A 26,497-nucleotide genomic window follows, 5' to 3' on the forward strand; every position below is an offset into this window, starting at 1 on the left:
TAAATATGTGTATGTTAGTCTTCTATCAAAAGTTATAGCTAGCTTCATGAAGTTGTAAAAAAACGCTTTATTTCGCCAAGACAGTTGCATTCATTTGAATGGAGTTCTGAACAAAGTATAGTTTTTCAGTTTCTGAATATCTCAATAATCTTAGCTCAAACAGCTGCAAAACCTTTTTGCACAACATGGGGATGTTTAATACTATAAGATTAAGACATCAATGTGATTTTCTGAGTTTTCTTTCAATAGTTACAGCTATCTTTATGAAGTTGTACAGAAACTGTTTACAGTAGCCCCTCGCCACGCCGTTCACCTTTGGTGGTCTCGCTGTTTCGCAACCTTTTTTTTGGTGAATTTTGCCTTCTTATTATTTTTTTTCTTACAGAGCATTGTGTTCTGCATTCTAATTTGCTGTAGGCCATTGTCAGTCAATGTCATGCTGTGTTTCCTGTACAGTAAAAAATGCACTCAGCTTGATAAATGTATATAAATCTTTCATCGGTAGCAGAGTGACTCTCAAGTTCTGTACTGTTTCTCAAGTTTTCTCCCCGACAAACACAAGTAAAGTTGTGTTTGTCTCATACTGATAATGTTCCACTTTAAGCAGCAGTCCTGCAATATAATGTAAACACTGAAATTTACACAACACCTAGTCATTTAAATGGACACAATTACATGTAAATTTATGACAAATCTTTTAGCTTTAATTTGTGGATTTTAAGCAGTTACATAGTAATAAACTTACTGGTTACATGTGTGAAATTTGATGATCAGCCACTCAATCTGCATGTGCATCAGAAAATAAAAAGCTCACATCGTACAGTTATCTAGGATAAGGGCAATGGGCACGTCTAGGATTTGGGTTTGATTAACATGCACCACTTACCATGTTTTACAGTACCTACTTGCAGCACATGTATGGCAAAGCTTTAAAAAAATGTATTCAAATTAATTTCTAAAATAAAATCCAGTAGTTTCTGCAAATATGTCAATTTAGCATGTGAATAAAATAAAACCAAGCCATGGCCTTGCATCACCAGTGATATGGTGGATGTTCAGATGTTGAGAAAGCTCACAGAGTCCTAGAACACAACCTTAAGTCTTTTTCATTCAGTCAGTATTTTTCATCTTTACCCTGGATTCGCATATCTCTGCCCTAGTAATGCCAGCCAGTGAGAGATCAGGCGTGCACCAAATGTTGATGTGTTTTGTTGAGTGGAACGTTGAGGGAACAGAAATTGCATTTTTTTTCTGTTACATCATGTAAAAGAGCCAACTAGACAGACTTCAAGTAGATTATGGAGTATGTATACGCTACATCCTGGTGAGCACATCTGTCTGAATGCTGGTGAAAGAAAAATGGAAACATTGTGACACAAATATAATAACCAATAAAATCAAATGTTAGTTATAAAACATTAAAGACAAATAAAGTACAACATCTCTCTCTTAATGGAAAATAGGATTAGTGCATCATTATGACATTTTCTCATCAACTAAATGATACAGGTAGCAAAATACTACCGCATGAAAAAGAAAAAAAATCTGTTGTATTTTATCATTTTTACTCTAGCAGTGAAACACTCAGGCAACTCTGTCTGATTGAAAACCACACTGACATGAACTCCAGAATGTATCAAGAACACTTTATCAACACTACATTTGTTGAGGCAACTAGGGGTAGCTAGTTGAGGTCTGCATGAGTGTACTAGTCCAAGTATTTTTCCTGCCCATGAATTCAAAGGTGGCTGAACCTTTGCAGACATGGTTTCAGTTCCAGAGAAGTAGACTGCGGCCGGTCAACGCAGTTAAGCTTCCCGTTTAGTTCAGCTTTTTTTTTTTTTCTCAAAAAGAGTTTTTGCAGAACCATATATCAGAACATTAGACAAAGTTTAGAAGGTCATTTTTTGAGCTATGGTTTTGGTTGCAGAAAAGCAGGACAACCATCTAAGTAATGCTGCTCCCTGCTGGTGGTTACAGTAAGAGGGAGGGAGGAACAAAGCTTTGGAAAGTTCAGGCACATGACTTACAGTTAAACCTACACCTGGGCAAAAATATTCTTTACAAGAACCCTAAAATTAAAGAATAATACCAGCATCATTTGAAGTTATAGCTTATTTACCTTTACCATGTTCATTGCTAAATGTAGCGTGTAACACTTGATCCATGTTAAAGGCATGAGAAGCCTGAACAACAGGGACAAACTACAACCCCCCCCCACCACCACCACCACCAGACATGAAGGCATGAAGACCATTTCAGATAAAGAAAGTGCTACGTGTGATTTTCTATGGAGTCCATTTACGTCTACGCTACTTTTCAACCCAGTATTCCTCTAAATTAGGAGGCTGTTAGGCTGTTGAGCCATTCTCTCTGTTAGATTGAGTTCATCGTGGTATAGGCTGGGTTGTTTTAAAGGAATCAGAATCAGAATCAGAATACTTTATTGATCCCTGGGGGAAATTATTTTTTGTACTTGTGTGTATTAGAAGAACAAGAAAAGGAATAAAGTAAAGATTTTAAAGAGTCACTGGAGGTAGCAGACACAGACCATGTTCAAATGAAGTGGCATGATGACAGCTTTTTAGATGAAATGCCACCCAAGACTTAACTGGAACACAACATTGTATTCATCCCTCGTACTTCTTTTTATTCTTGTGCCAACTCCAGTCTGTGCTGTTTCCTGATCTTTCCTCTGCTACAAGAGGTCAGGGAGATGGCTGTACACAGAGTCCAGCAGCTTCTGGCTGGCCTCCTGACTCTTCACTCCTGCAATCTCAAAGAGCCTGTCCAGTTTGTCCTCAGCGGCTGGGATCTGTTCGATGATATGCAACTCCTCTGGGTTGAGGATGTGCAGCATGTCGTCAAAGATGGGCTGCAGGTCACATGGGTCCAGACGCACCTGTCGGAGCACTGTGTCTTTCTTCTCTGAAAGACAAAAAAGAGACAAAGATTACCCTAAGCAATGTTCCCTCTAATTTTTCATGTGTCTGAGCGAACACACAAACTCCCTGAGCGATCCCTTGGACCACTGTGAGCAACAGCAGACGTGTGCACTGTGGTCACGCCAGCATCGAATCCATCCAAGTTACATGGTTTATTAAAATACTCAAATTACAGCATTTACATTTTACATGTTAGACTACTTTTAATTAACTGATTTAGCCCACTTAAAATGAAAATTAAAAAACAATCTTGTTCATGACCCGTTTAGTATGTTAACACTATTGGAAGTAAAAATAACTTGAACTCCAATTTTGGAAACAACTGCCTTTCTTTTTTCTTTTTTAAATAAAGCTCTGACTTGTATTATGAGTATGAGTCTGTGGTCTGGCAGAGAGTCCTGTAAGTCTCTGTCTGTAAAATACAGTATATGTTGGGCAATTAATTATATAGTTACTTCTTCAAAAAAGTTACTGAGTTATGCAAACAAAAAAAAAAGTTTTTTGCCGATTGCCCATTATTTACCGAATAATGCAGCCAAGATGTTTTTTTAAATAAGCATTTCAAACTATTTACATAACAATCAAGTGTTCTGCATCAAATAATAATAATTTCTGTCCACTATGAGATAAAGGAGAACAACAGCCTGATACCTGTAGGCCTGACAACAGGAGATGTATCACTCCTGTAACACCTGTAACATTTAGCAGTTGCCTCAATGTTCTGACACACACAACAAAACGCTCACTATACTGTACCCCAAAGTGTAAAACATGACATTTCCTGTTCCCACTAGGTGGCGCTGTCCCTGATGTCAAATATGGCAGTTGAAATATGTTCAGGGGTGGAGCCTTATCATATGTGTTCACTTTGGTCAAGGTCAGAAAATCTATGACAAAATGAGAGGCAATAAGATTTTCATGGCGAGTCATCGAAATTCGCCATGGCGCCACGGCCTCACCGTATTGTGAAAACTCAAAAGCTCCGCAATTTAACATGGCCCAGGTGTGTAGTTGACACTGACCAAAGATGAAGCTTATATGACCAAATCCCAAGGAGGAGTTCGAAAAAGTTCGAGGCATGGAAATGGAAAAATTAGAGCCAAAATGTCACATTCTCTTCCAAATGGCGGACTTCCTGTTGGGTTTGCGTCAATGGGCCCACAGACTTTTTTGTTCGTCTTGGCATGATACACATGTGTGCCAAATTTCATACATGTAGCTGAAACGATGTGGTCGTAGGGCTGCATTTAACAAGGCATAGGTGGCGCTGTAGAGCCATTTCCCAGTGCTCATATGTAAAACCATTAAAATACAAAATTTTTCACCAGACCTGGCATGTGTGCAAAATTTCATGAGTTTTTGAGCATGTTTAGGCCCTCAAAAAGGCCCTTGTTTGGGGTGAATAATAATAATAATAATTAAAGCTGCAAGCAGCGTTATGAGGGCCCTCGCACCCCCGGCGCGTCGAGCCACGCCCAACACCTAAAACCAGCACGTCCGATCGATATCACATTGATGGAATTCATGCATTTAACCACCAGCTAACATTTCAACTCATTCATTCATGATTAGCTAGTCGTTCCACTAGGTGGCACTCTAACCATTATGTACAAATGGCATAACAAATATTTCCGAACTCGAGTCTCATTATGCCTGCGACCTTTGGGTGAGATTGGACATTGTGTTTTTGAGTGACAGCAGATTACTTCTTTTTGGCGAGTGATTGAAACTCCACATGCCGCCATGACCACCCCGTTTCCCTGAACGTAAAAAGCTTCGCAATTTAACAACACAAAGGTCTTTGGATTCCACACACTGAAGAATAGTTCAATCTGATGAAATCCCTTGGAGGAGTTCGTCAAAGAACGATGCCTGAAAAGAGGGGAAAATGTTGCCAAAATTGCACATTAATTTTAAAATGGCTGACTTCCTGTTGGATTTGGGATATTGCTCCAAGAGACTTTTTTGTACATCTTGATATCTCCTATAAGTCTACCAGGTTTCAGATTCATACATAAAACACAGAGCTGGGGCTGTGGTTTTGAAATTTTGTAGGGGGCGCTGTGGAGCCATTTTGGGATATTCAATAAAAATGATCACATGACAACAAAGCCTTCATCCATTTGGGGGTGTGTGCCAAATTTCAAGCCTCTATAAACTTTCCAAGCCCCTCAAAAGCCACTTCATCTTTCATGGAGAACTGCGTTGCCACCAGGGTGCGGCGTTCAGTTTAAAGTCACAATTTTTGCACTGAAGCATCACAAGGGACTGATGGTGATATTCACCGCTTTTGAGGTGGCCACGATGAACCTGTGAAAATCAGTACAACAAAATTAAAGCCATGACATTTCCTGTTCCCACTAGGTGGCGCTGTCCGTATTCCCGACAATGGGCACATCGATCTGTTCAGGGCGGGTCTGACTTCATGCCTGTAAAGTCTGGTACTGATCAGACTGGATTTCATGGAGTTATACTAATTTGTTTCTTCATGGCGTGACATCAAAGTTCGCCATGCTGCTGGGGTCACACCCTTTTGCGAAAAGTCACAGTTTTCACTGTAACCCAACACCAACTCCTTAAGGCTTTTCTGGAGAAATTTGAGGCTGCAAATGTCACCCATCACTATACTGTACCCCAAAGTGTAAAACATGACATTTCCTGTTCCCACTAGGTGGCGCTGTCCTTCATGTCAAATATGGCAGTTGAAATATGTTTAGGGGTGGAGCCTTATCATATGTGTTCACTTTGGTCAAGGTCAGAAAATGTATGACAAAATGAGAGGCAATAAGATTTTCATGGCGAGTCATCGAAATTCGCCATGGCGCCACGGCCTCATAGTATTGTGAAAACTCAAAAGCTCCGCAATTTAACATGGCACAAGCGTGTAGTTGACACTGTCCAAATTTGAAGGTTATGAAATGAAATCCCAAGGAGGAGTTCGCAAAAGTTCGAGGCATGGAAATGGCAAAATTAGAGCCAAAATGTCACATTCTCTTCCAAATGGCGGACTTCCTGTTGGGTTTGCGTCAATGGGCCCACTGACTTTTTTGTTCGTCTTGGCATGATACACATGTGTGCCAAATTTCATACATGTAGCTCAAACCATGTGGTCGTAGGGCTGCATTTAACAAGGCATAGGTGGCGCTGTAGAGCCATTTCCCAGTGCTCATATGTAAAACCATTAAAATACAAAATTTTTCACCAGACCTGGCATGTGTGCAAAATTTCATGAGTTTTTGAGCATGTTTAGGCCCTCAAAAAGGCCCTTGTTTGGGGTGAATAATAATAATAATAATTAAAGCTGCAAGCAGCGTTATGAGGGCCCTCGCACCCCCGGCGTGTCGAGCCATGCCCAACACCTGAAACCAGCACCTCCGATCTGATGTCACATTGATGGAATTCATGCATTTAACCACCAGTTAACATTTCATTTGGTTCAACCATGAGTATAGTCGTCCCACTAGGTGGCGCTCTAACCATTATAGACAAAGGGAATAACAAACATTTCCAAGCTCGAGTCTCATCACGCCTGCGACCTTTGGGAGAGATTGGACTTTGTGTCTTTGAGTGACAGCATATTACTGCTTTTTGGCCAGTGATTGAAACTCCACGTGCCGCCATGACCACCCCGTTTCCTTGAACGTAAAAAGCTTCGCAATTTAACATCACAAAGGTCTTTAGATTCCACACACTGGAGAATGGTTCAATATGATGAAATCCCTTGGAGGAGTTCGTCAAAGTATGAAGCCTGAAAAGAGGGGAAAATGTCGCCAAAATTACACATTAATTTTAAAATGGCTGACTTCCTGTTGGATTTGGGATATTGCTCCAAGAGACTTTTTTGTACATCTTGATATTTTCCATAAGCTTACCAGGTTTCAGACTCATAGATGAAACACAGAGCAGGGGCTGTTGTTTTGAAATTTTGTAGGGGGCGCTGTGGAGCAATTTCGAGCTATTCAATGAAAATGATCACATGACAACAAAGCCTACATCCATTTGGAGGTGTGTGCCAAATTTCAAGCCTCTATAAACTTGCCAAGACCCTCAAAAGCCACTTCATCTTTCATGTTGTACCGCATTGCCACCAGGGTGCGCCGTTCAGTGTAAAGTCACAATTTTTGCACTGAAGCATCACGAGGGACTAATGGTGATATTCACCGCTTTTGAGGTGGCCACGATGAACCTGTGAAAATCAGTACAACAAAATTAAAGCCATGACATTTCCTGTGGCCACTAGGTGGCGCTGTCCGTATTTCCGACAATGGGCACGTCAATCTGTTCAGGGCGGGTCTGACATCATGCCTGTAAAGTCTGGTACTGATCAGACTGGATTTCATTGAGTTATACTAATTTGTTTCTTCATGGCGTGACATCAAAGTTCGCCATGCTGCTGGGGTCACACCCTTTTGCGAAAAGTCACAGTTTTCACTGTAACCCAAGACCAACTCCTTAAGGCTTTCCTGGAGAAATTTGAGGCTGCAGGTGTCACCCATCACTATACTGTACCCCAAAGTGTAAAACATGACATTTCCTGTTCCCACTAGGTGGCGCTGTCCCTGGTGTCAAATATGGCAGTTGAAATATGTTCAGGGGTGGAGCCTTATCATATGTGTTCACTTTGGTCAAGGTCAGAAAATGTATGACAAAATGAGAGGCAATAAGATTTTCATGGCGAGTCATCGAAATTCGCCATGGCGCCACGGCCTCATAGTATTGTGAAAACTCAAAAGCTCCGCAATTTAACATGGCCCAGGTGTGTAGTTGACACTGTCCAAATTTGAAGGTTATGAAATGAAACCCCAAGGAGGAGTTCGCAAAAGTTCGAGGCATGGAAATGGCAAAATTAGAGCCAAAATGTCACCTTCTCTTCCAAATGGCGGACTTCCTGTTGGGTTTGCGTCAATGGGCCCACAGACTTTTTTGTTCGTCTTGGCATGATACACATGTGTGCCAAATTTCATACATGTAGCTCAAACCATGTGGTCGTAGGGCTGCATTTAACAAGGCATAGGTGGCGCTCTAGAGCCATTTCCCAGTGCTCATATGTAAAACCATTAAAATACAAAATTTTTCACCAGACCTGGCATGTGTGCAAAATTTCGTGAGTTTTTGAGCATGTTTAGGCCCTCAAAAAGGCCCTTGTTTCGCCTGAATAATAATAATAATAATAATAATAATAATAAGAAACGGAGCAGATACAATAGGGCCTTCGCACTCTCGGTGCTCGGGCCCTAATAATAATTAAAGCTGCAAGCAGCGTTATGAGGGCCCTCGCACCCCCGGCACGTCGAGCCACTGCCAACACCTCAAACCGGCACGTCCGATGTGATGTCACATTGATGGATTTCATGCTTTTAATCACCAGCTAACATTTCATCTTATTCAACCAGGATTATAGTCATGCCACTAGGTGGCGCTCTAACCATTATTGACAAATAGCATAACAAACATTTCCAAGCTCGAGTCTCATCACACCTGCGACCTTTGGGAGAGATTGGACATTGTGTTTTTTAGTGACAGCAGATTAGTGCTTTTTGCGAGTGATTGAAACTCTACGTGCCGCCATGACCACCCCGTTTCCCTGAACGGAAAAAGCTTCGCAATTTAACATCACAAAGGTCTTTAGATTCTACACACTGAAGAATGCTTCAATATGATGAAATCCCTTGGAGGAGTTCGTCAAAGTATGAGGCCTGAAAAGGGGGGAAAATGTCATCAAAATTACACATTAATTTTAAAATGGCTGACTTCCTGTTGGATTTGGGATATTGCTCCAAGAGACTTTTTTGTACATCTTGATATCTTACACAAGCTTACCAAGTGTCAGACTCATAGATGAAACACAGAGCAGGGGCTGATGTTTTGAAATATTGTAGGGGGCGCTGTGGAGCCATTTTGCGCTATTCAAGGAAAATGGTTACATAACAACAATGCCTTCATCCATTTGGAGGTGTGTGCCAAATTTCAAGCCTCTATAAACTTTCCAAGCCCCTCAAAAGCCACTTCATCTTTCATGATGAACCGCGTTGCCACCAGGGTGCGCCGTTCAGTTTAAAGTCACAATTTTTGCACTGAAGCATCACGAGGGACTGATGGTGATATTCACCGCTTTTGAGGTGGCCACGATGAACCTGTGAAAATCAGTACAACAAAGTTAAAGCCATGACATTTCCTGTTGCCACTAGGTGGCGCTGTCCGTATTTCCGACAATGGGCACATCAATCTGTTCAGGGCGGGTCTGACATCATGCCTGTAAAGTCTGGTACTGATCAGACTGGATTTCATTGAGTTATACTAATTTGTTTCTTCATGGCGTGACATCAAAGTTCGCCATGCTGCTGGGGTCACACCCTTTCGCGAAAACTCACAGTTTTCACTGTAACCCAAGACCAACTCCTTAAGGCTTTCCTGGAGAAATTTGAGGCTGCAGATGTCACCCATCACTACACTGTACCCCAAAGTGTAAAACATGACATTTCCTGTTCCCACTAGGTGGCGCTGTCCTTCATGTCAAATATGGCAGTTGAAATATGTTCAGGGGTGGAGCCTTATCATATGTGTTCACTTTGGTCAAGGTCAGAAAATGTATGACAAAATGAGAGGCAATAAGATTTTCATGGCGAGTCATCGAAATTCGCCATGGCGCCACGGCCTCATGGTATTGTGAAAACTCAAAAGCTCCGCAATTTAACATGGCACAAGGGTGTAGTTGACACTGTCCAAATTTGAAGGTTATGAAATGAAACCCCAAGGAGGAGTTTGCAAAAGTTCGAGGCATGGAAATGGCAAAATTACAGCCAAAATGTCACCTTCTCTTCCAAATGGCGGACTTCCTGTTGGGTTTGCGTCAATGGGCCCACAGACTTTTTTGTTCGTCTTGGCATGATACACATGTGTGCCAAATTTCATACATGTAGCTCAAACGATGTGGTCGTAGGGCTGCATTTAACAAGGCATAGGTGGCGCTGTAGAGCCATTTCCCAGTGCTCATATGTAAAACCATTAAAATACAAAATTTTTCACCAGACCTGGCATGTGTGCAAAATTTCATGAGTTTTTGAGCATGTTTAGGCCCTCAAAAAGGCCCTTGTTTGGGGTGAATAATAATAATAATAAGAAACGGAGCAGATACAATAGGGCCTTCGCACTCTCGGTGCTCGGGCCCTAATAAGAAACAGAGCAATTACAATAGGGCCTTCGCACTCTCAGTGCTCGGGCCCTAATAAGAAACGGAGCAGATACAATAGGGCCTTCGCACTCTCGGTGCTCGGGCCCTAATAATAATAATAATAAACAGAGCAATTACAATAGGGCCTTCGCACTGTCAGTGCTCGGGCCCTAATAATAATAATAATAATTAAAGCTGCAAGCAGCGTTATGAGGGCCCTCGCACCCCCGGCGCGTCGAGCCACGCCCAACACCTAAAACCAGCACGTCCGATCTGATGTCACATTGATGGAATTCATGCATTTAACCACCAGCTAACATTTCAACTCATTCATTCATGATTAGTTAGTCGTTCCACTAGGTGGCGCTCTAACCATTATGTACAAATGGCATAACAAACACTTCCGAGCTCGAGTCTAATCACACCTGAGACGTTTGGGAGAGATTGGACATTGTGTTTTTGAGTGACAGCAGATTACTGCTTTTTGGCGAGTGATTCAAACTCTAAGTGCCGCCATAACCACCCCGTTTCCCTGGACGTAAAAAGCTTCGCAATTTAACATCACAAAGGTCTTTAGATTCCACAAACTTCAGATCGGTCCAATCTGATGAAATCCCTTGGAGGAGTTCGTCAAAGTATGAAGCCTGAAAAGAGGGGAAAATGTCGCCAAAATTACACATTAATTTTAAAATGGCTGACTTCCTGTTGGATTTGGGATATTGCTCCAAGAGACTTTTTTGTACATCTTGATATCTCCTATAAGCCTACCAGGTTTCAGATTCATACATAAAACACAGAGCTGGGGCTGTGGTTTTGAAATTTTGTAGGGGGCGCTGTGGAGCCATTTTGGGATATTCAATGAAAATTATGACATGACAACAAAGCCTTCGTCACATTGGAGGTGTGTGCCAAATTTCAAGCCTCTATACACTTGTCAAGACCCTCAAAAGCCACTTCATCTTTCATGGTGAACAGCATTGCCACCAGGGTGCGCCGTTCAGTTTAAAGTCACAATGTTTGCACTGAAGCATCACGAGGGACTGATGGTGATATTCACCGCTTTTCAGGTGGCCACGATGAACCTGTGAAAATCAGTACAACAAAATGAAAGCCATGACATTTCCTGTTGCCACTAGGTGGCGCTGTCCGTATTTCCGACAATGGGCACATCAATCTGTTCAGGGCGGGTCTGACATCATGCCTGTAAAGTCTGGTACTGATCAGACTGGATTTCATTGAGTTATACTAATTTGTTTCTTCATGGCGTGACATCAAAGTTCGCCATGCTGCTGGGGTCACACCCTTTCGCGAAAACTCACAGTTTTCACTGTAACCCAAGACCAACTCCTTAAGGCTTTCCTGGAGAAATTTGAGGCTGCAGATGTCACCCATCACTATACTGTACCCCAAAGTGTAAAACATGACATTTCCTGTTCCCACTAGGTGGCGCTGTCCTTGATGTCAAATATGGCAGTTGAAATAGGTTCAGGGGTGGAGCCTTATCATATGTGTGCTCTTTGGTCCAGATCGGAACATGTATGACAGAATGAGAGGCAATAAGATTTTCATGGCGAGTCATCGAAATTCGCCATGGCGCCACGGCCTCATAGTATTGTGAAAACTCAAAAGCTCCGCAATTTAACATGGCACAAGGGTGTAGTTGACACTGTCCAAATTTGAAGGTTATGAAATGAAACCCCAAGGAGGAGTTCGCAAAAGTTCGAGGCATGGAAACGGTAAAATCAGAGCCAAAATGTCACCTTCAATCCAAAATGGCGGACTTCCTGTTGGGTTTAGGACATTGCCATAACAGACTTTTTTGTTCGACTCTGAACGTTATATAGGTGTACCGACTTTCAAACATGTTGGTCATACCCATATCGGGGGCTCGCGTTTTTCATTTTTCTAGGTGGCGCTACTGAGCTAATTTTCCCTGGCCATGTCTGAGAACATTAAAATACATAAATTTTCACCAGACCTGACGCGTGTGCAAAATTTCATGAGTTTTCGAGCATGTTTAGGCCCTCAAACGGCCAATTCATTTGCCGAAATAATAATAATAATAATAATTAAAGCTGCAAGCAGCGTTATGAGGGCCCTCGCACCCCCGGCACGTCGAGCCACGCCCAACACCTAAAACCAGCACGTCCGATCGATGTCACATTGATGGAATTCATGCATTTAACCACCAGCTAACATTTCAACTCATTCATTCATGATTAGCTAGTCGTTCCACTAGGTGGCACTCTAACCATTATGTACAAATGGCATAACAAACATTTCCGAACTCGAGTCTCATTATGCCTGCGACCTTTGGGTGAGATTGGACATTGTGTTTTTGAGTGACAGCATATTACTGCGTTTTGGCGAGTGATTGAGAGTCTACGTGCCGCCATAACCACCCCGTTTCCCTGAACGTAAAAAGCTTCGCAATTTAACAACACAAAGGTCTTTGGATTCCACACACTGAAGAATAGTGCAATATGATGAAATCCCTTGGAGGAGTTCGTCAAAGAACGATGCCTGGAAAGAGGGGAAAATGTTGCCAAAATTGCACATTCATTTTAAAATGGCTGACTTCCTGTTGGATTTGGGATATTGCTCCAAAAGACTTTTTTGTACATCTTGATATCTCCTATAAGCTTACCAGGTTTCTGACTCATACATAAAACACAGAGCAGGGGCTGTGATTTTGAAATTTTGTAGGGGGCGCTGTGGAGCCATTTTGGGATATTCAATGAAAATGATCACATAACAACAAAGCCTTAACCACATTGGAGGTGTGCGCCAAATTTCAAGACTTTTTAAACTTTCCAAGCCCCTCAAAAGCCACTTCATCTTTCATGGTGAACCGCGTTGCCACCAGGGTGCGCCGTTCAGTTTAAAGTCACAATTTTTGCACTGAAGCATCACAAGGGACTGATGGTGATATTCACCGCTTTTGAGGTGGCCACGATGAACCTGTGAAAATCAGTACAACAAAATTAAAGCCATGACATTTCCTGTTCCCACTAGGTGGCGCTGTCCGTATTCCCGACAATGGGCACATCAATCTGTTCAGGGCGGGTCTGACATCATGCCTGTAAAGTCTGGTACTGATCAGACTGGATTTCATTGAGTTATACTAATTTGTTTCTTCATGGCGTGACATCAAAGTTCGCCATGCCACTGGGGTCACACCCTTTTGCGAAAAGTCACAGTTTTCACTGTAACCCAAGACCAACTCCTTAAGGCTTTCCTGGAGAAATTTGAGGCTGCAGATGTCACCCATCACTATACTGTACCCCAAAGTGTAAAACATGACATTTCCTGTTCCCACTAGGTGGCGCTGTCCCTGGTGTCAAATATGGCAGTTGAAATATGTTCAGGGGTGGAGCCTTATCATATGTGTTCACTTTGGTCAAGGTCAGAAAATGTATGACAAAATGAGAGGCAATAAGATTTTCATGGCGAGTCATCGAAATTCGCCATGGCGCCACGGCCTCATGGTATTGTGAAAACTCAAAAGCTCCGCAATTTAACATGGCCCAGGTGTGTAGTTGAAACTGACCAAAGATGAAGCTTATACGACCAAATCCCAAGGAGGAGTTCGCAAAAGTTCGAGGCATGGAAATGGCAAAATTAGAGCCAAAATGTCACCTTCTCTTCCAAATGGCGGACTTCCTGTTGGGTTTGCGTCAATGGGCCCACAGACTTTTTTGTTCGTCTTGGCATGATACACATGTGTGCCAAATTTCATACATGTAGCTCAAACGATGTGGTCGTAGGGCTGCATTTAACAAGGCATAGGTGGCGCTGTAGAGCCATTTCCCAGTGCTCATATGTAAAACCATTAAAATACAAAATTTTTCACCAGACCTGGCATGTGTGCAAAATTTCATGAGTTTTTGAGCATGTTTAGGCCCTCAAAAAGGCCCTTGTTTCGCCTGAATAATAATAATAATAATAATTAAAGCTGCAAGCAGCGTTATGAGGGCCCTCGCACCCCCGGCGCGTCGAGCCACGGCCAACACCTAAAACCAGCACCTCCGATCTGATGTCACATTGATGGAATTCATGCATTTAACCACCAGCTAACATTTCATCTCATTCAATCATCATTATAGTCGTCCCACTAGGTGGCGCTCTAACCATTGCTGACAAATGGTATAACAAACATTTCCGAGCTCGAGTCTCATCACGCCTGCGACCTTTGGGAGAGTTTGGACATTTTGATTTTGAGTGACAGCAGATTACTGCTTTTTGGCGAGTGATTGAAACTCCACGTGCCGCCATGACAACCCCGTTTCCCTGAACGTAAAAACCTTCGCAATTTAACATCACAAAGGTCTTTAGATTCCACACACTGGAGAATGGTTCAATATGATGAAATCCCTTGGAGGAGTTCGTCAAAGTATGAAGCCTGAAAAGAGGAGAAAATGTCGCCAAAATTGCACATTAATTTTAAAATGGCTGACTTCCTGTTGGATTTGGGATATTGCTCCAAGAGACTTTTTTGTACATCTTGATATCTCCTATAAGCCTACCAGGTTTCAGATTCATACATAAAACACAGAGCTGGGGCTGTGGTTTTGAAATTTTGTAGGGGGCGCTGTGGAGCCATTTTGGGATATTCAATGAAAATGATCACATAACAACAAAGCCTTCATCACATTGGAGGTGTGTGCCAAATTTCAAGCCTCTATAAACTTGCCAAGACCCTCAAAAGCCACTTCATCTTTCATCGTGAACAGCGTTACCACCAGGGTGCGCCGTTCAGTTTAAAGTCACAATTTTTGCACTGAAGCATCATGAGGGACTGATGGTGATATTCACCGCTTTTGAGGTGGCCACGATGAACCTGTGAAAATCAGTACAACAAAATTAAAGCCATGACATTTCCTGTTGCCACTAGGTGGCGCTGTCCGTATTTCCGACAATGGGCACATCAATCTGTTCAGGGCGGGTCTGACATCATGCCTGTAAAGTCTGGTACTGATCAGACTGGATTTCATTGAGTTATACTAATTTGTTTCTTCATGGCGTGACATCAAAGTTCGCCATGCTGCTGGGGTCACACCCTTTCGTGAAAACTCACAGTTTTCACTGTAACCCAAGACCAACTCCTTAAGGCTTTCCTGGAGAAATTTGAGGCTGCAGATGTCACCCATCACTATACTGTACCCCAAAGTGTAAAACATGACATTTCCTGTTCCCACTAGGTGGCGCTGTCCTTGACGTCAAATATGGCAGTTGAAATATGTTTAGGGGTGGAGCCTTATCATATGTGTTCACTTTGGTCAAGGTCAGAAAATGTATGACAAAATGAGAGGCAATAAGATTTTCATGGCGAGTCATCGAAATTCGCCATGGCGCCACGGCCTCATAGTATTGTGAAAACTCAAAAGCTCCGCAATTTAACATGGCACAAGGGTGTAGTTGACACTGTCCAAATTTGAAGCTTATAGGACCAAATCCCAAGGAGGAGTTCGTTAAAGTTCAAGGCATGGAAATGGCAAAATTAGAGCCAAAATGTCACCTTCTCTTCCAAATGGCGGACTTCCTGTTGGGTTTGCGTCAATGGGCCCACAGACTTTTTTGTTCGTCTTGGCATGATACACATGTGTGCCAAATTTCATACATGTAGCTCAAACCATGTGGTCGTAGGGCTGCATTTAACAAGGCATAGGTGGCGCTGTAGAGCCATTTCCCAGTGCTCATATGTAAAACCATTAAAATACAAAATTTTTCACCAGACCTGGCATGTGTGCAAAATTTCGTGAGTTTTTGAGCATGTTTAGGCCCTCAAAAAGGCCCTTGTTTGGGGTGAATAATAATAATAATAATAATAATAATAATAATAATAATAATAATAATAATAATAATAATAATAAGAAACGGAGCAGATACAATAGGGCCTTCGCACTCTCAGTGCTCGGGCCCTAATAAGAAACGGAGCAGATACAATAGGGCCTTCGCACTCTCAGTGCTCGGGCCCTAATTAAAGCTGCAAGCAGCGTTATGAGGGCCCTCGCACCCCCGGCGCGTCGAGCCACGCCCAACACCTACAACCAGCACGTCCGATCTGATGTCACATTGATGGAATTCATGCATTTAACCACCAGCTAACATTTCAACTCATTCATTCATGATTAGTTAGTCGTTCCACTAGGTGGCGCTCTAACCATTATGTACAAATGGCATAACAAACACTTCCGAGCTCGAGTCTCATCACACCTTAGACGTTTGGGAGAGATTGGACATTGTGTTTTTGAGTGACAGCAGATTACTGCTTTTTGCGAGTGATTCAAACTCTAAGTGCCACCATAACCACCCCGTTTCACTGAACGTAAAAAGCTTCGCAATTTAACATCACAAAGGTCTTTAGATTCCACACACTGGAGATTGGTTCAATATGATGAAATCCCTTGGAGGAGTTCGTCAAAGAACGGTGCCTGGAAAGAGGGGAAAATGTTGCCAAAATTACACATTAATTTTAAAATGGCTGACTTCCTGTTGGATTTGGGATATTGCACCAAGAGACTTTTTTGTACATCTTGATATCTCCTATAAGCTTACCAGGTTTCAGAATCATACATAGAACATAGAGCAGGGGCTGTGGTTTTGAAATTTTGTAGGGGGCGCTGTGGAGCAATTTCGCGCTATTCAATGAAAATGATCACATGCCAACAAAGCCTTCATCCATTTGGAGGTGTGTGCCAAATTTCAAGCCTCTATAAACTTGCCAAGACCCTCAAAAGCCACTTCATCTTTCATGTTGAACAGCGTTGCCACCAGGGTGCGCCGTTCAGTTTAAAGTCACAATTTTTGCACTGAAGCATCACGAGGGACTGATGGTGATATTCACCGCTTTTGAGGTGGCCAAGATGAACCTGTGAAAATCAGTACAACAAAATTAAAGCCATGACATTTCCTGTTGCCACTAGGTGGCGCTGTCCGTATTTCCGACAATGGGCACATCAATCTGTTCAGGGCGGGTCTGACATCATGCCTGTAAAGTCTGGTACTGATCAGACTAGATTTCATTGAGTTATACTAATTTGTTTCTTCATGGCGTGACATCAAAGTTCGCCATGCTGCTGGGGTCACACCCTTTCACGAAAAGTCACAGTTTTCACTGTAACCCAAGACCAACTCCTTAAGGCTTTCCTGGAGAAATTTGAGGCTGCAGATGTCACCCATCACTATACTGTACCCCAAAGTGTAAAACATGACATTTCCTGTTCCCACTAGGTGGCGCTGTCCTTGATGTCAAATATGGCAGTTGAAATATGTTCAGGGGTGGAGCCTTATCATATGTGTGCTCTTTGGTCCATATCGGAACATGTATGACAGAATGAGAGGCAATAAGATTTTCATGGCGAGTCATCGAAATTTGCCATGGCGCCACGGCCTCATAGTATTGTGAAAACTCAAAAGCTCCGCAATTTAACATGGCACAAGGGTGTAGTTGACACTGTCCAAATTTGAAGTTTATAGGACAAAATCCCAAGGAGGAGTTCGTTAAAGTACAAGGCATGGAAACGGTAAAATCAGACCCAAAATGTCACCTTCAATCCAAAATGGCGGACTTCCTGTTGGGTTTAGGACATTGCCATAATAGACTTTTTTGTTCGACTCTGAACGTTATATAGGTGTACCGACTTTCAAACGTGTAGGTCATACCCATACCGGGGGCTCGCGTTTTTCATTTTTCTAGGTGGCGCTACTGAGCTAATTTTCCCTGGCCATGTCTGGGAACATTAAAATACGTAAATTTTCACCAGACCTGACGCGTGTGCAAAATTTCATGAGTTTTCGAGCATGTTTAGGCCCTCAAACGGCCAATTCATTTGCCGAAATAATAATAATAATAATAATAATAATAATAATAATAATAATAAACAGAGCAATTACAATAGGGCCTTCGCACTGTCAGTGCTCGGGCCCTAATAATAATAATAATAATAATAATAAACAGAGCAATTACAATAGGGCCTTCGCACTATCAGTGCTCGGGCCCTAATAATAAACAGAGCAATTACAATAGGGCCTTCGCACTGTCAGTGCTCGGGCCCTAATAAACGGAGCAATTACAATAGGGCCTTCGCACTGTCAGTGCTCGGGCCCTAATAATAATAATAATAAGAAACGGAGCAGATACAATAGGGCCTTCGCACTCTCAGTGCTCGGGCCCTAATAATAATAAACGGAGCAATTACAATAGGGCCTTCGCACTGTCAGTGCTCGGGCCCTAATAATAATAATAATAATTAAAGCTGCAAGCAGCGTTATGAGGGCCCTCGCACCCCATCGCGTCGAGCCACGCCCAACACCTACAACCAGCACCTCCGATCTGATGTCACATTGATGGAATTCATGCATTTAACCACCAGCTAACATTTCATCTCATTCAATCATCATTATAGTCGTCCCACTAGGTGGCGCTCTAACCATTACTGACAAATGGCATAACAAACACTTCCAAGCTCGAGTCTCATCACACCTGAGACGTTTGGGAGAGATTGGACATTGTGTTTTTGAGTGACAGCAGATTACTGCTTATTGGCGAGTGATTCAAACTCTAAGTGCCGCCATAACCACCCCGTTTCCCTGGACGTAAAAAGCTTCGCAATTTAACATCACAAAGGTCTTTAGATTCCACACACTGGAGAATGGTTCAATATGATGAAATCCCTTGGAGGAGTTCGTCAAAGTATGAAGCCTGAAAAGAGGAGAAAATGTCGCCAAAATTGCACATTAATTTTAAAATGGCTGACTTCCTGTTGGATTTGGGATATTGCTCCAAGAGACTTTTTTGTACATCTTGATATCTCCTATAAGCCTACCAGGTTTCAGATTCATACATAAAACACAGAGCTGGGGCTGTGGTTTTGAAATTTTGTAGGGGGCGCTGTGGAGCCATTTTGGGATATTCAATGAAAATGATCACATAACAACAAAGCCTTCGTCACATTGGAGGTGTGTGCCAAATTTCAAGCCTCTATAAACTTGCCAAGACCCTCAAAAGCCACTTCATCTTTCATCGTGAACAGCGTTGCCACCAGGGTGCGGCGTTCAGTTTAAAGTCACAATTTTTGCACTGAAGCATCACGAGGGACTGATGGTGATATTCACCGCTTTTGAGGTGGCCACGATGAACTTGTGAAAATCAGTACAACAAAATTAAAGCCATGACATTTCCTGTTGCCACTAGGTGGCGCTGTCCGTATTTCCGACAATGGGCACATCAATCTGTTCAGGGCGGGTCTGACATCATGCCTGTAAAGTCTGGTACTGATCAGACTGGATTTCATTGAGTTATACTAATTTGTTTCTTCATGGCGTGACATCAAAGTTCGCCATGCTGCTGGGGTCACACCCTTTTGCGAAAAGTCACAGTTTTCACTGTAACCCAAGACCAACTCCTTAAGGCTTTCCTGGAGAAATTTGAGGCTGCAGATGTCACCCATTACTATACTGTACCCCAAAGTGTAAAACATGACATTTCCTGTTCCCACTAGGTGGCGCTGTCCTTGAGGTCAAATATGGCAGTTGAAATATGTTCAGGGGTGGAGCCTTATCATATGTGTTCACTTTGGTCAAGGTCAGAAAATGTATGACAAAATGAGAGGCAATAAGATTTTCATGGCGAGTCATCGAAATTCGCCATGGCGCCACGGCCTCATAGTATTGTGAAAACTCAAAAGCTCCGCAATTTAACATGGCACAAGGGTGTAGTTGACACTGTCCAAATTTGAAGGTTAAGAAATGAAACCCCAAGGAGGAGTTCGCAAAAGTTCGAGGCATGGAAATGGCAAAATTAGAGCCAAAATGTCACCTTCTCTTCCAAATGGCGGACTTCCTGTTGGGTTTGCGTCAATGGGCCCACAGACTTTTTTGTTCGTCTTGGCATGATACACATGTGTGCCAAATTTCATACATGTAGCTCAAACGATGTGGTCGTAGGGCTGCATTTAACAAGGCATAGGTGGCGCTGTAGAGCCATTTCCCAGTGCTCATATGTAAAACCATTAAAATACAAAATTTTTCACCAGACCTGGCATGTGTGCAAAATTTCATGAGTTTTTGAGCATGTTTAGGCCCTCAAAAAGGCCCTTGTTTGGGGTGAATAATAATAATAATAATAATAATAATAATAATAAGAAACGGAGCAGATACAATAGGGCCTTCGCACTCTCAGTGCTCGGGCCCTAATAATAATAATAATAATAATAATAATAATTAAAGCTGCAAGCAGCGTTATGAGGGCCCTCGCACCCCCGGCGCGTCGAGCCACGCCCAACACCTGAAACCAGCACGTCCGATCTCATGTCACATTGATGGAATTCATGCATTTAACCACCAGCTAACATTTCATCTTATTCAACCAGGATTATAGTCATGCCACTAGGTGGCGCTCTAACCATTATTGACAAATAGCATAACAAACATTTCCAAGCTCGAGTCTCATCACACCTGCGACCTTTGGGAGAGATTGGACATTGTGTTTTTTAGTGACAGCAGATTACTGCTTTTTGCGAGTGATTGAAACTCTACGTGCCGCCATGACCACCCCGTTTCCCTGAACGGAAAAAGCTTCGCAATTTAACATCACAAAGGTCTTTAGATTCTACACACTGAAGAATGCTTCAATATGATGAAATCCCTTGGAGGAGTTCGTCAAAGTATGAGGCCTGAAAAGGGGGGAAAATGTCATCAAAATTACACATTAATTTTAAAATGGCTGACTTCCTGTTGGATTTGGGATATTGCTCCAAGAGACTTTTTTGTACATCTTGATATCTTACAAAAGCTTACCAAGTGTCAGACTCATAGATGAAACACAGAGCAGGGGCTGATGTTTTGAAATATTGTAGGGGGCGCTGTGGAGCCATTTTGCGCTATTCAAGGAAAATGGTTACATAACAACAATGCCTTCATCCATTTGGAGGTGTGTGCCAAATTTCAAGCCTCTATAAACTTTCCAAGCCCCTCAAAAGCCACTTCATCTTTCATGATGAACCGCGTTGCCACCAGGGTGCGCCGTTCAGTTTAAAGTCACAATTTTTGCACTGAAGCATCACGAGGGACTGATGGTGATATTCACCGCTTTTGAGGTGGCCACGATCAACCTGTGAAAATCAGTACAACAAAGTTAAAGCCATGACATTTCCTGTTGCCACTAGGTGGCGCTGTCCGTATTTCCGACAATGGGCACATCAATCTGTTCAGGGCGGGTCTGACATCATGCCTGTAAAGTCTGGTACTGATCAGACTGGATTTCATTGAGTTATACTAATTTGTTTCTTCATGGCGTGACATCAAAGTTCGCCATGCTGCTGGGGTCACACCCTTTTGCGAAAAGTCACAGTTTTCACTGTAACCCAAGACCAACTCCTTAAGGCTTTCCTGGAGAAATTTGAGGCTCCAGATGTCACCCATCACTATACTGTACCCCAAAGTGTAAAACATGACATTTCCTGTTCCCACTAGGTGGCGCTGTCCTTGATGTCAAATATGGCAGTTGAAATATGTTCAGGGGTGGAGCCTTATCATATGTGTGCTCTTTGGTCCAGATCGGAACATGTATGACAGAATGAGAGGCAATAAGATTTTCATGGCGAGTCATCGAAATTCGCCATGGCGCCACGGCCTCATAGTATTGTGAAAACTCAAAAGCTCCGCAATTTAACATGGCACAAGGGTGTAGTTGACACTGTCCAAATTTGAAGCTTATAGGACCAAATGCCAAGGAGGAGTTCGTTAAAGTTCGAGGCATGGAAATGGCAAAATTAGAGACAAATTGTCACCTTCTCTTCCAAATGGCGGACTTCCTGTTGGGTTTGCGTCAATGGGCCCACTGACTTTTTTGTTCGTCTTGGCATGATACACATGTGTGCCAAATTTCATACATGTAGCTCAAACGATGTGGTCGTAGGGCTGCATTTAACAAGGCATAGGTGGCGCCGTAGAGCCATTTCCCAGTGCTCATATGTAAAACCATTAAAATACAAAATTTTTCACCAGACCTGGCATGTGTGCAAAATTTCATGAGTTTTTGAGCATGTTTAGGCCCTCAAAAAGGCCCTTGTTTTGCCTGAATAATAATAATAATAATAATTAAAGCTGCAAGCAGCGTTATGAGGGCCCTCGCACCCCCGGCACGTCGAGCCACTGCCAACACCTCAAACCGGCACGTCCGATGTGATGTCACATTGATGGATTTCATGCTTTTAATCACCAGCTAACATTTCATCTTATTCAACCAGGATTATAGTCATGCCACTAGGTGGCGCTCTAACCATTATTGACAAATAGCATAACAAACATTTCCAAGCTCGAGTCTCATTACACCTGCGACCTTTGGGAGAGATTGGACATTGTGTTTTTTAGTGACAGCAGATTACTGCTTTTTGCGAGTGATTGAAACTCTACGTGCCGCCATGACCACCCCGTTTCCCTGAACGGAAAAAGCTTCGCAATTTAACATCACAAAGGTCTTTAGATTCTACACACTGAAGAATGCTTCAATATGATGAAATCCCTTGGAGGAGTTCGTCAAAATATGAGGCCTGAAAAGGGGGGAAAATGTCATCAAAATTACACATTAATTTTAAAATGGCTGACTTCCTGTTGGATTTGGGATATTGCTCCAAGAGACTTTTTTGTACATCTTGATATCTTACACAAGCTTACCAAGTGTCAGACTCATAGATGAAACACAGAGCAGGGGCTGATGTTTTGAAATATTGTAGGGGGCGCTGTGGAGCCATTTTGCGCTATTCAAGGAAAATGGTTACATAACAACAATGCCTTCATCCATTTGGAGGTGTGTGCCAAATTTCAAGCCTCTATAAACTTTCCAAGCCCCTCAAAAGCCACTTCATCTTTCATGATGAACCGCGTTGCCACCAGGGTGCGCCGTTCAGTTTAAAGTCACAATTTTTGCACTGAAGCATCACGAGGGACTGATGGTGATATTCACCGCTTTTGAGGTGGCCACGATCAACCTGTGAAAATCAGTACAACAAAGTTAAAGCCATGACATTTCCTGTTGCCACTAGGTGGCGCTGTCCGTATTTCCGACAATGGGCACATCAATCTGTTCAGGGCGGGTCTGACATCATGCCTGTAAAGTCTGGTACTGATCAGACTGGATTTCATTGAGTTATACTAATTTGTTTCTTCATGGCGTGACATCAAAGTTCGCCATGCTGCTGGGGTCACACCCTTTCGCGAAAACTCACAGTTTTCACTGTAACCCAAGACCAACTCCTTAAGGCTTTCCTGGAGAAATTTGAGGCTGCAGATGTCACCCATCACTATACTGTACCCCAAAGTGTAAAACATGACATTTCCTGTTCCCACTAGGTGGCGCTGTCCTTCATGTCAAATATGGCAGTTGAAATATGTTCAGGGGTGGAGCCTTATCATATGTGTTCACTTTGGTCAAGGTCAGAAAATGTATGACAAAATGAGAGGCAATGAGATTTTCATGGCGAGTCATCGAAATTCGCCATGGCGCCACGGCCTCATAGTATTGTGAAAACTCAAAAGCTCCGCAATTTAACATGGCACAAGGGTGTAGTTGACACTGTCCAAATTTGAAGGTTATGAAATGAAACCCCAAGGAGGAGTTCGCAAAAGTTCGAGGCATGGAAATGGCAAAATTACAGCCAAAATGTCACCTTCTCTTCCAAATGGCGGACTTCCTGTTGGGTTTGCGTCAATGGGCCCACAGACTTTTTTGTTCGTCTTGGCATGATACACATGTGTGCCAAATTTCATACATGTAGCTGAAACGATGTGGTCGTAGGGCTGCATTTAACAAGGCATAGGTGGCGCTGTAGAGCCATTTCCCAGTGCTCATATGTAAAACCATTAAAATACAAAATTTTTCACCAGACCTGGCATGTGTGCAAAATTTCATGAGTTTTTGAGCATGTTTAGGCCCTCAAAAAGGCCCTTGTTTGGGGTGAATAATAATAATAATAATAATTAAAGCTGCAAGCAGCGTTATGAGGGCCCTCGCACCCCCGGCACGTCGAGCCACTGCCAACACCTCAAACCGGCACGTCCGATGTGATGTCACATTGATGGATTTCATGCTTTTAATCACCAGCTAACATTTCATCTTATTCAACCAGGATTATAGTCATGCCACTAGGTGGCGCTCTAACCATTATTGACAAATAGCATAACAAACATTTCCAAGCTCGAGTCTCATCACACCTGCGACCTTTGGGAGAGATTGGACATTGTGTTTTTTAGTGACAGCAGATTACTGCTTTTTGCGAGTGATTGAAACTCTACGTGCCGCCATGACCACCCCGTTTCCCTGAACGGAAAAAGCTTCGCAATTTAACATCACAAAGGTCTTTAGATTCTACACACTGAAGAATGCTTCAATATGATGAAATCCCTTGGAGGAGTTCGTCAAAGTATGAGGCCTGAAAAGGGGGGAAAATGTCATCAAAATTACACATTAATTTTAAAATGGCTGACTTCCTGTTGGATTTGAGATATTGCTCCAAGAGACTTTTTTGTACATCTTGATATCTTACACAAGCTTACCAAGTGTCAGACTCATAGATGAAACACAGAGCAGGGGCTGATGTTTTGAAATATTGTAGGGGGCGCTGTGGAGCCATTTTGCGCTATTCAAGGAAAATGGTTACATAACAACAATGCCTTCATCCATTTGGAGGTGTGTGCCAAATTTCAAGCCTCTATAAACTTTCCAAGCCCCTCAAAAGCCACTTCATCTTTCATCGTGAACAGCGTTGCCACCAGGGTGCGCCATTCAGTTTAAAGTCACAATTTTTGCACTGAAGCATCACGAGGGACTGATGGTGATATTCACCGCTTTTGAGGTGGCCACGATGAACCTGTGAAAATCAGTACAACAAAATTAAAGCCATGACATTTCCTGTTGCCACTAGGTGGCGCTGTCCGTATTTCCGACAATGGGCACATCAATCTGTTCAGGGCGGGTCTGACATCATGCCTGTAAAGTCTGGTACTGATCAGACTGGATTTCATTGAGTTATACTAATTTGTTTCTTCATGGCGTGACATCAAAGTTCGCCATGCTGCTGGGGTCACACCCTTTCGCGAAAACTCACAGTTTTCACTGTAACCCAAGACCAACTCCTTAAGGTTTTCCTGGAGAAATTTGAGGCTGCAGATGTCACCCATCACAATACTGTACCCCAAAGTGTAAAACATGACATTTCCTGTTCCCACTAGGTGGCGCTGTCCTTGATGTCAAATATGGCAGTTGAAATATGTTCAGGGGTGGAGCCTTATCATATGTGTGCTCTTTGGTCCAGATCGGAACATGTATGACAGAATGAGAGGCAATAAGATTTTCATGGCGAGTCATCGAAATTCGCCATGGCGCCACGGCCTCATAGTATTGTGAAAACTCAAAAGCTCCGCAATTTAACATGGCACAAGGGTGTAGTTGGCACTGACCAAATATGAAGCTTATACGACCAATTTCCAAGGAGGAGTTCGTTAAAGTTCGAGGCATGGAAACGACAAAATTAGAGCCAAAATGTCACCTTCACTTCTAAATTGCGGACTTCCTGTTGGGTTTGCATCAATGGGCCCACTGACTTTTTTGTTCGTCTTGGCATGATACACATGTGTGCCAAATTTCATACATGTAGCTCAAACTATGTGGTCGTAGGGCTGCATTTAACAAGGCATAGGTGGCGCTCTAGAGCCATTTCCCAGTGCTCATAAGTAAAACCATTAAAATACAAAATTTTTCACCAGACCTGGCATGTCTGCAAAATTTCATGAGTTTTTGAGCATGTTTAGGCCCTCAAAAAGGCCCTTGTTTGGGGTGAATAATAATAATAATAATAATAATAATAATAATAAGAAACGGAGCAGATACAATAGGGCCTTCGCACTCTCGGTGCTCGGGCCCTAATTAAAGCTGCAAGCAGCGTTATGAGGGCCCTCGCACCCCCGGCGCGTCGAGCCACGCCCAACACCTAAAACCAGCACGTCCGATCTGATGTCACATTGATGGAATTCATGCATTTAACCACCAGCTAACATTTCAACTCATTCATTCATGATTAGTTAGTCGTTCCACTAGGTGGCGCTCTAACCATCATGTACAAATGGCATAACAAACATTTCCGAGCTCGAGTCTCATCACGCCTATGAGCTTTGGGAGAGATTGGACATTGTGTCTTTGAGTGACAGCAGATTACTGCTTTTTGGCGAGTGATTCAAACTCTACGTGCCGCCATGACCACCCCGTTTCCCTGAATGTAAAAAGCTTCGCAACTTAACATCACAAAGGTCTTTAGATTCCACACACAGGAGATTGCATCAATCTGATGAAATCCCTTGGAGGAGTTCGTCAAAGAAGGGTGCC

General features: G+C 42.8%; 1 protein-coding gene across 3 annotated transcripts in view; it reads right to left on the bottom strand.

Annotated features, from left to right (window-relative positions):
* Positions 1 to 678: 678 nt before the first annotated feature.
* tnfrsf21 (tumor necrosis factor receptor superfamily, member 21) overlaps positions 679 to 26,497 on the bottom strand; it is a 201,471-nt gene continuing 175,652 nt past the window's right edge. For all 3 annotated transcript variants that reach the window (XM_080289961.1, XM_080289960.1, XM_080289963.1), the window contains one exon: positions 679 to 2,928. In XM_080289961.1, the coding sequence (XP_080146087.1) occupies positions 2,764 to 2,928 (165 nt within the window). In that variant the 3' untranslated portion in view covers positions 679 to 2,763. The remainder of the gene's footprint in view (positions 2,929 to 26,497) is intronic.

The sequence above is a fragment of the Astatotilapia calliptera genome, chromosome 15 (genome assembly GCF_964374335.1).
Source record: "Astatotilapia calliptera chromosome 15, fAstCal68.1, whole genome shotgun sequence".
NCBI classification, from domain to species: domain Eukaryota; kingdom Metazoa; phylum Chordata; class Actinopteri; order Cichliformes; family Cichlidae; genus Astatotilapia; species Astatotilapia calliptera.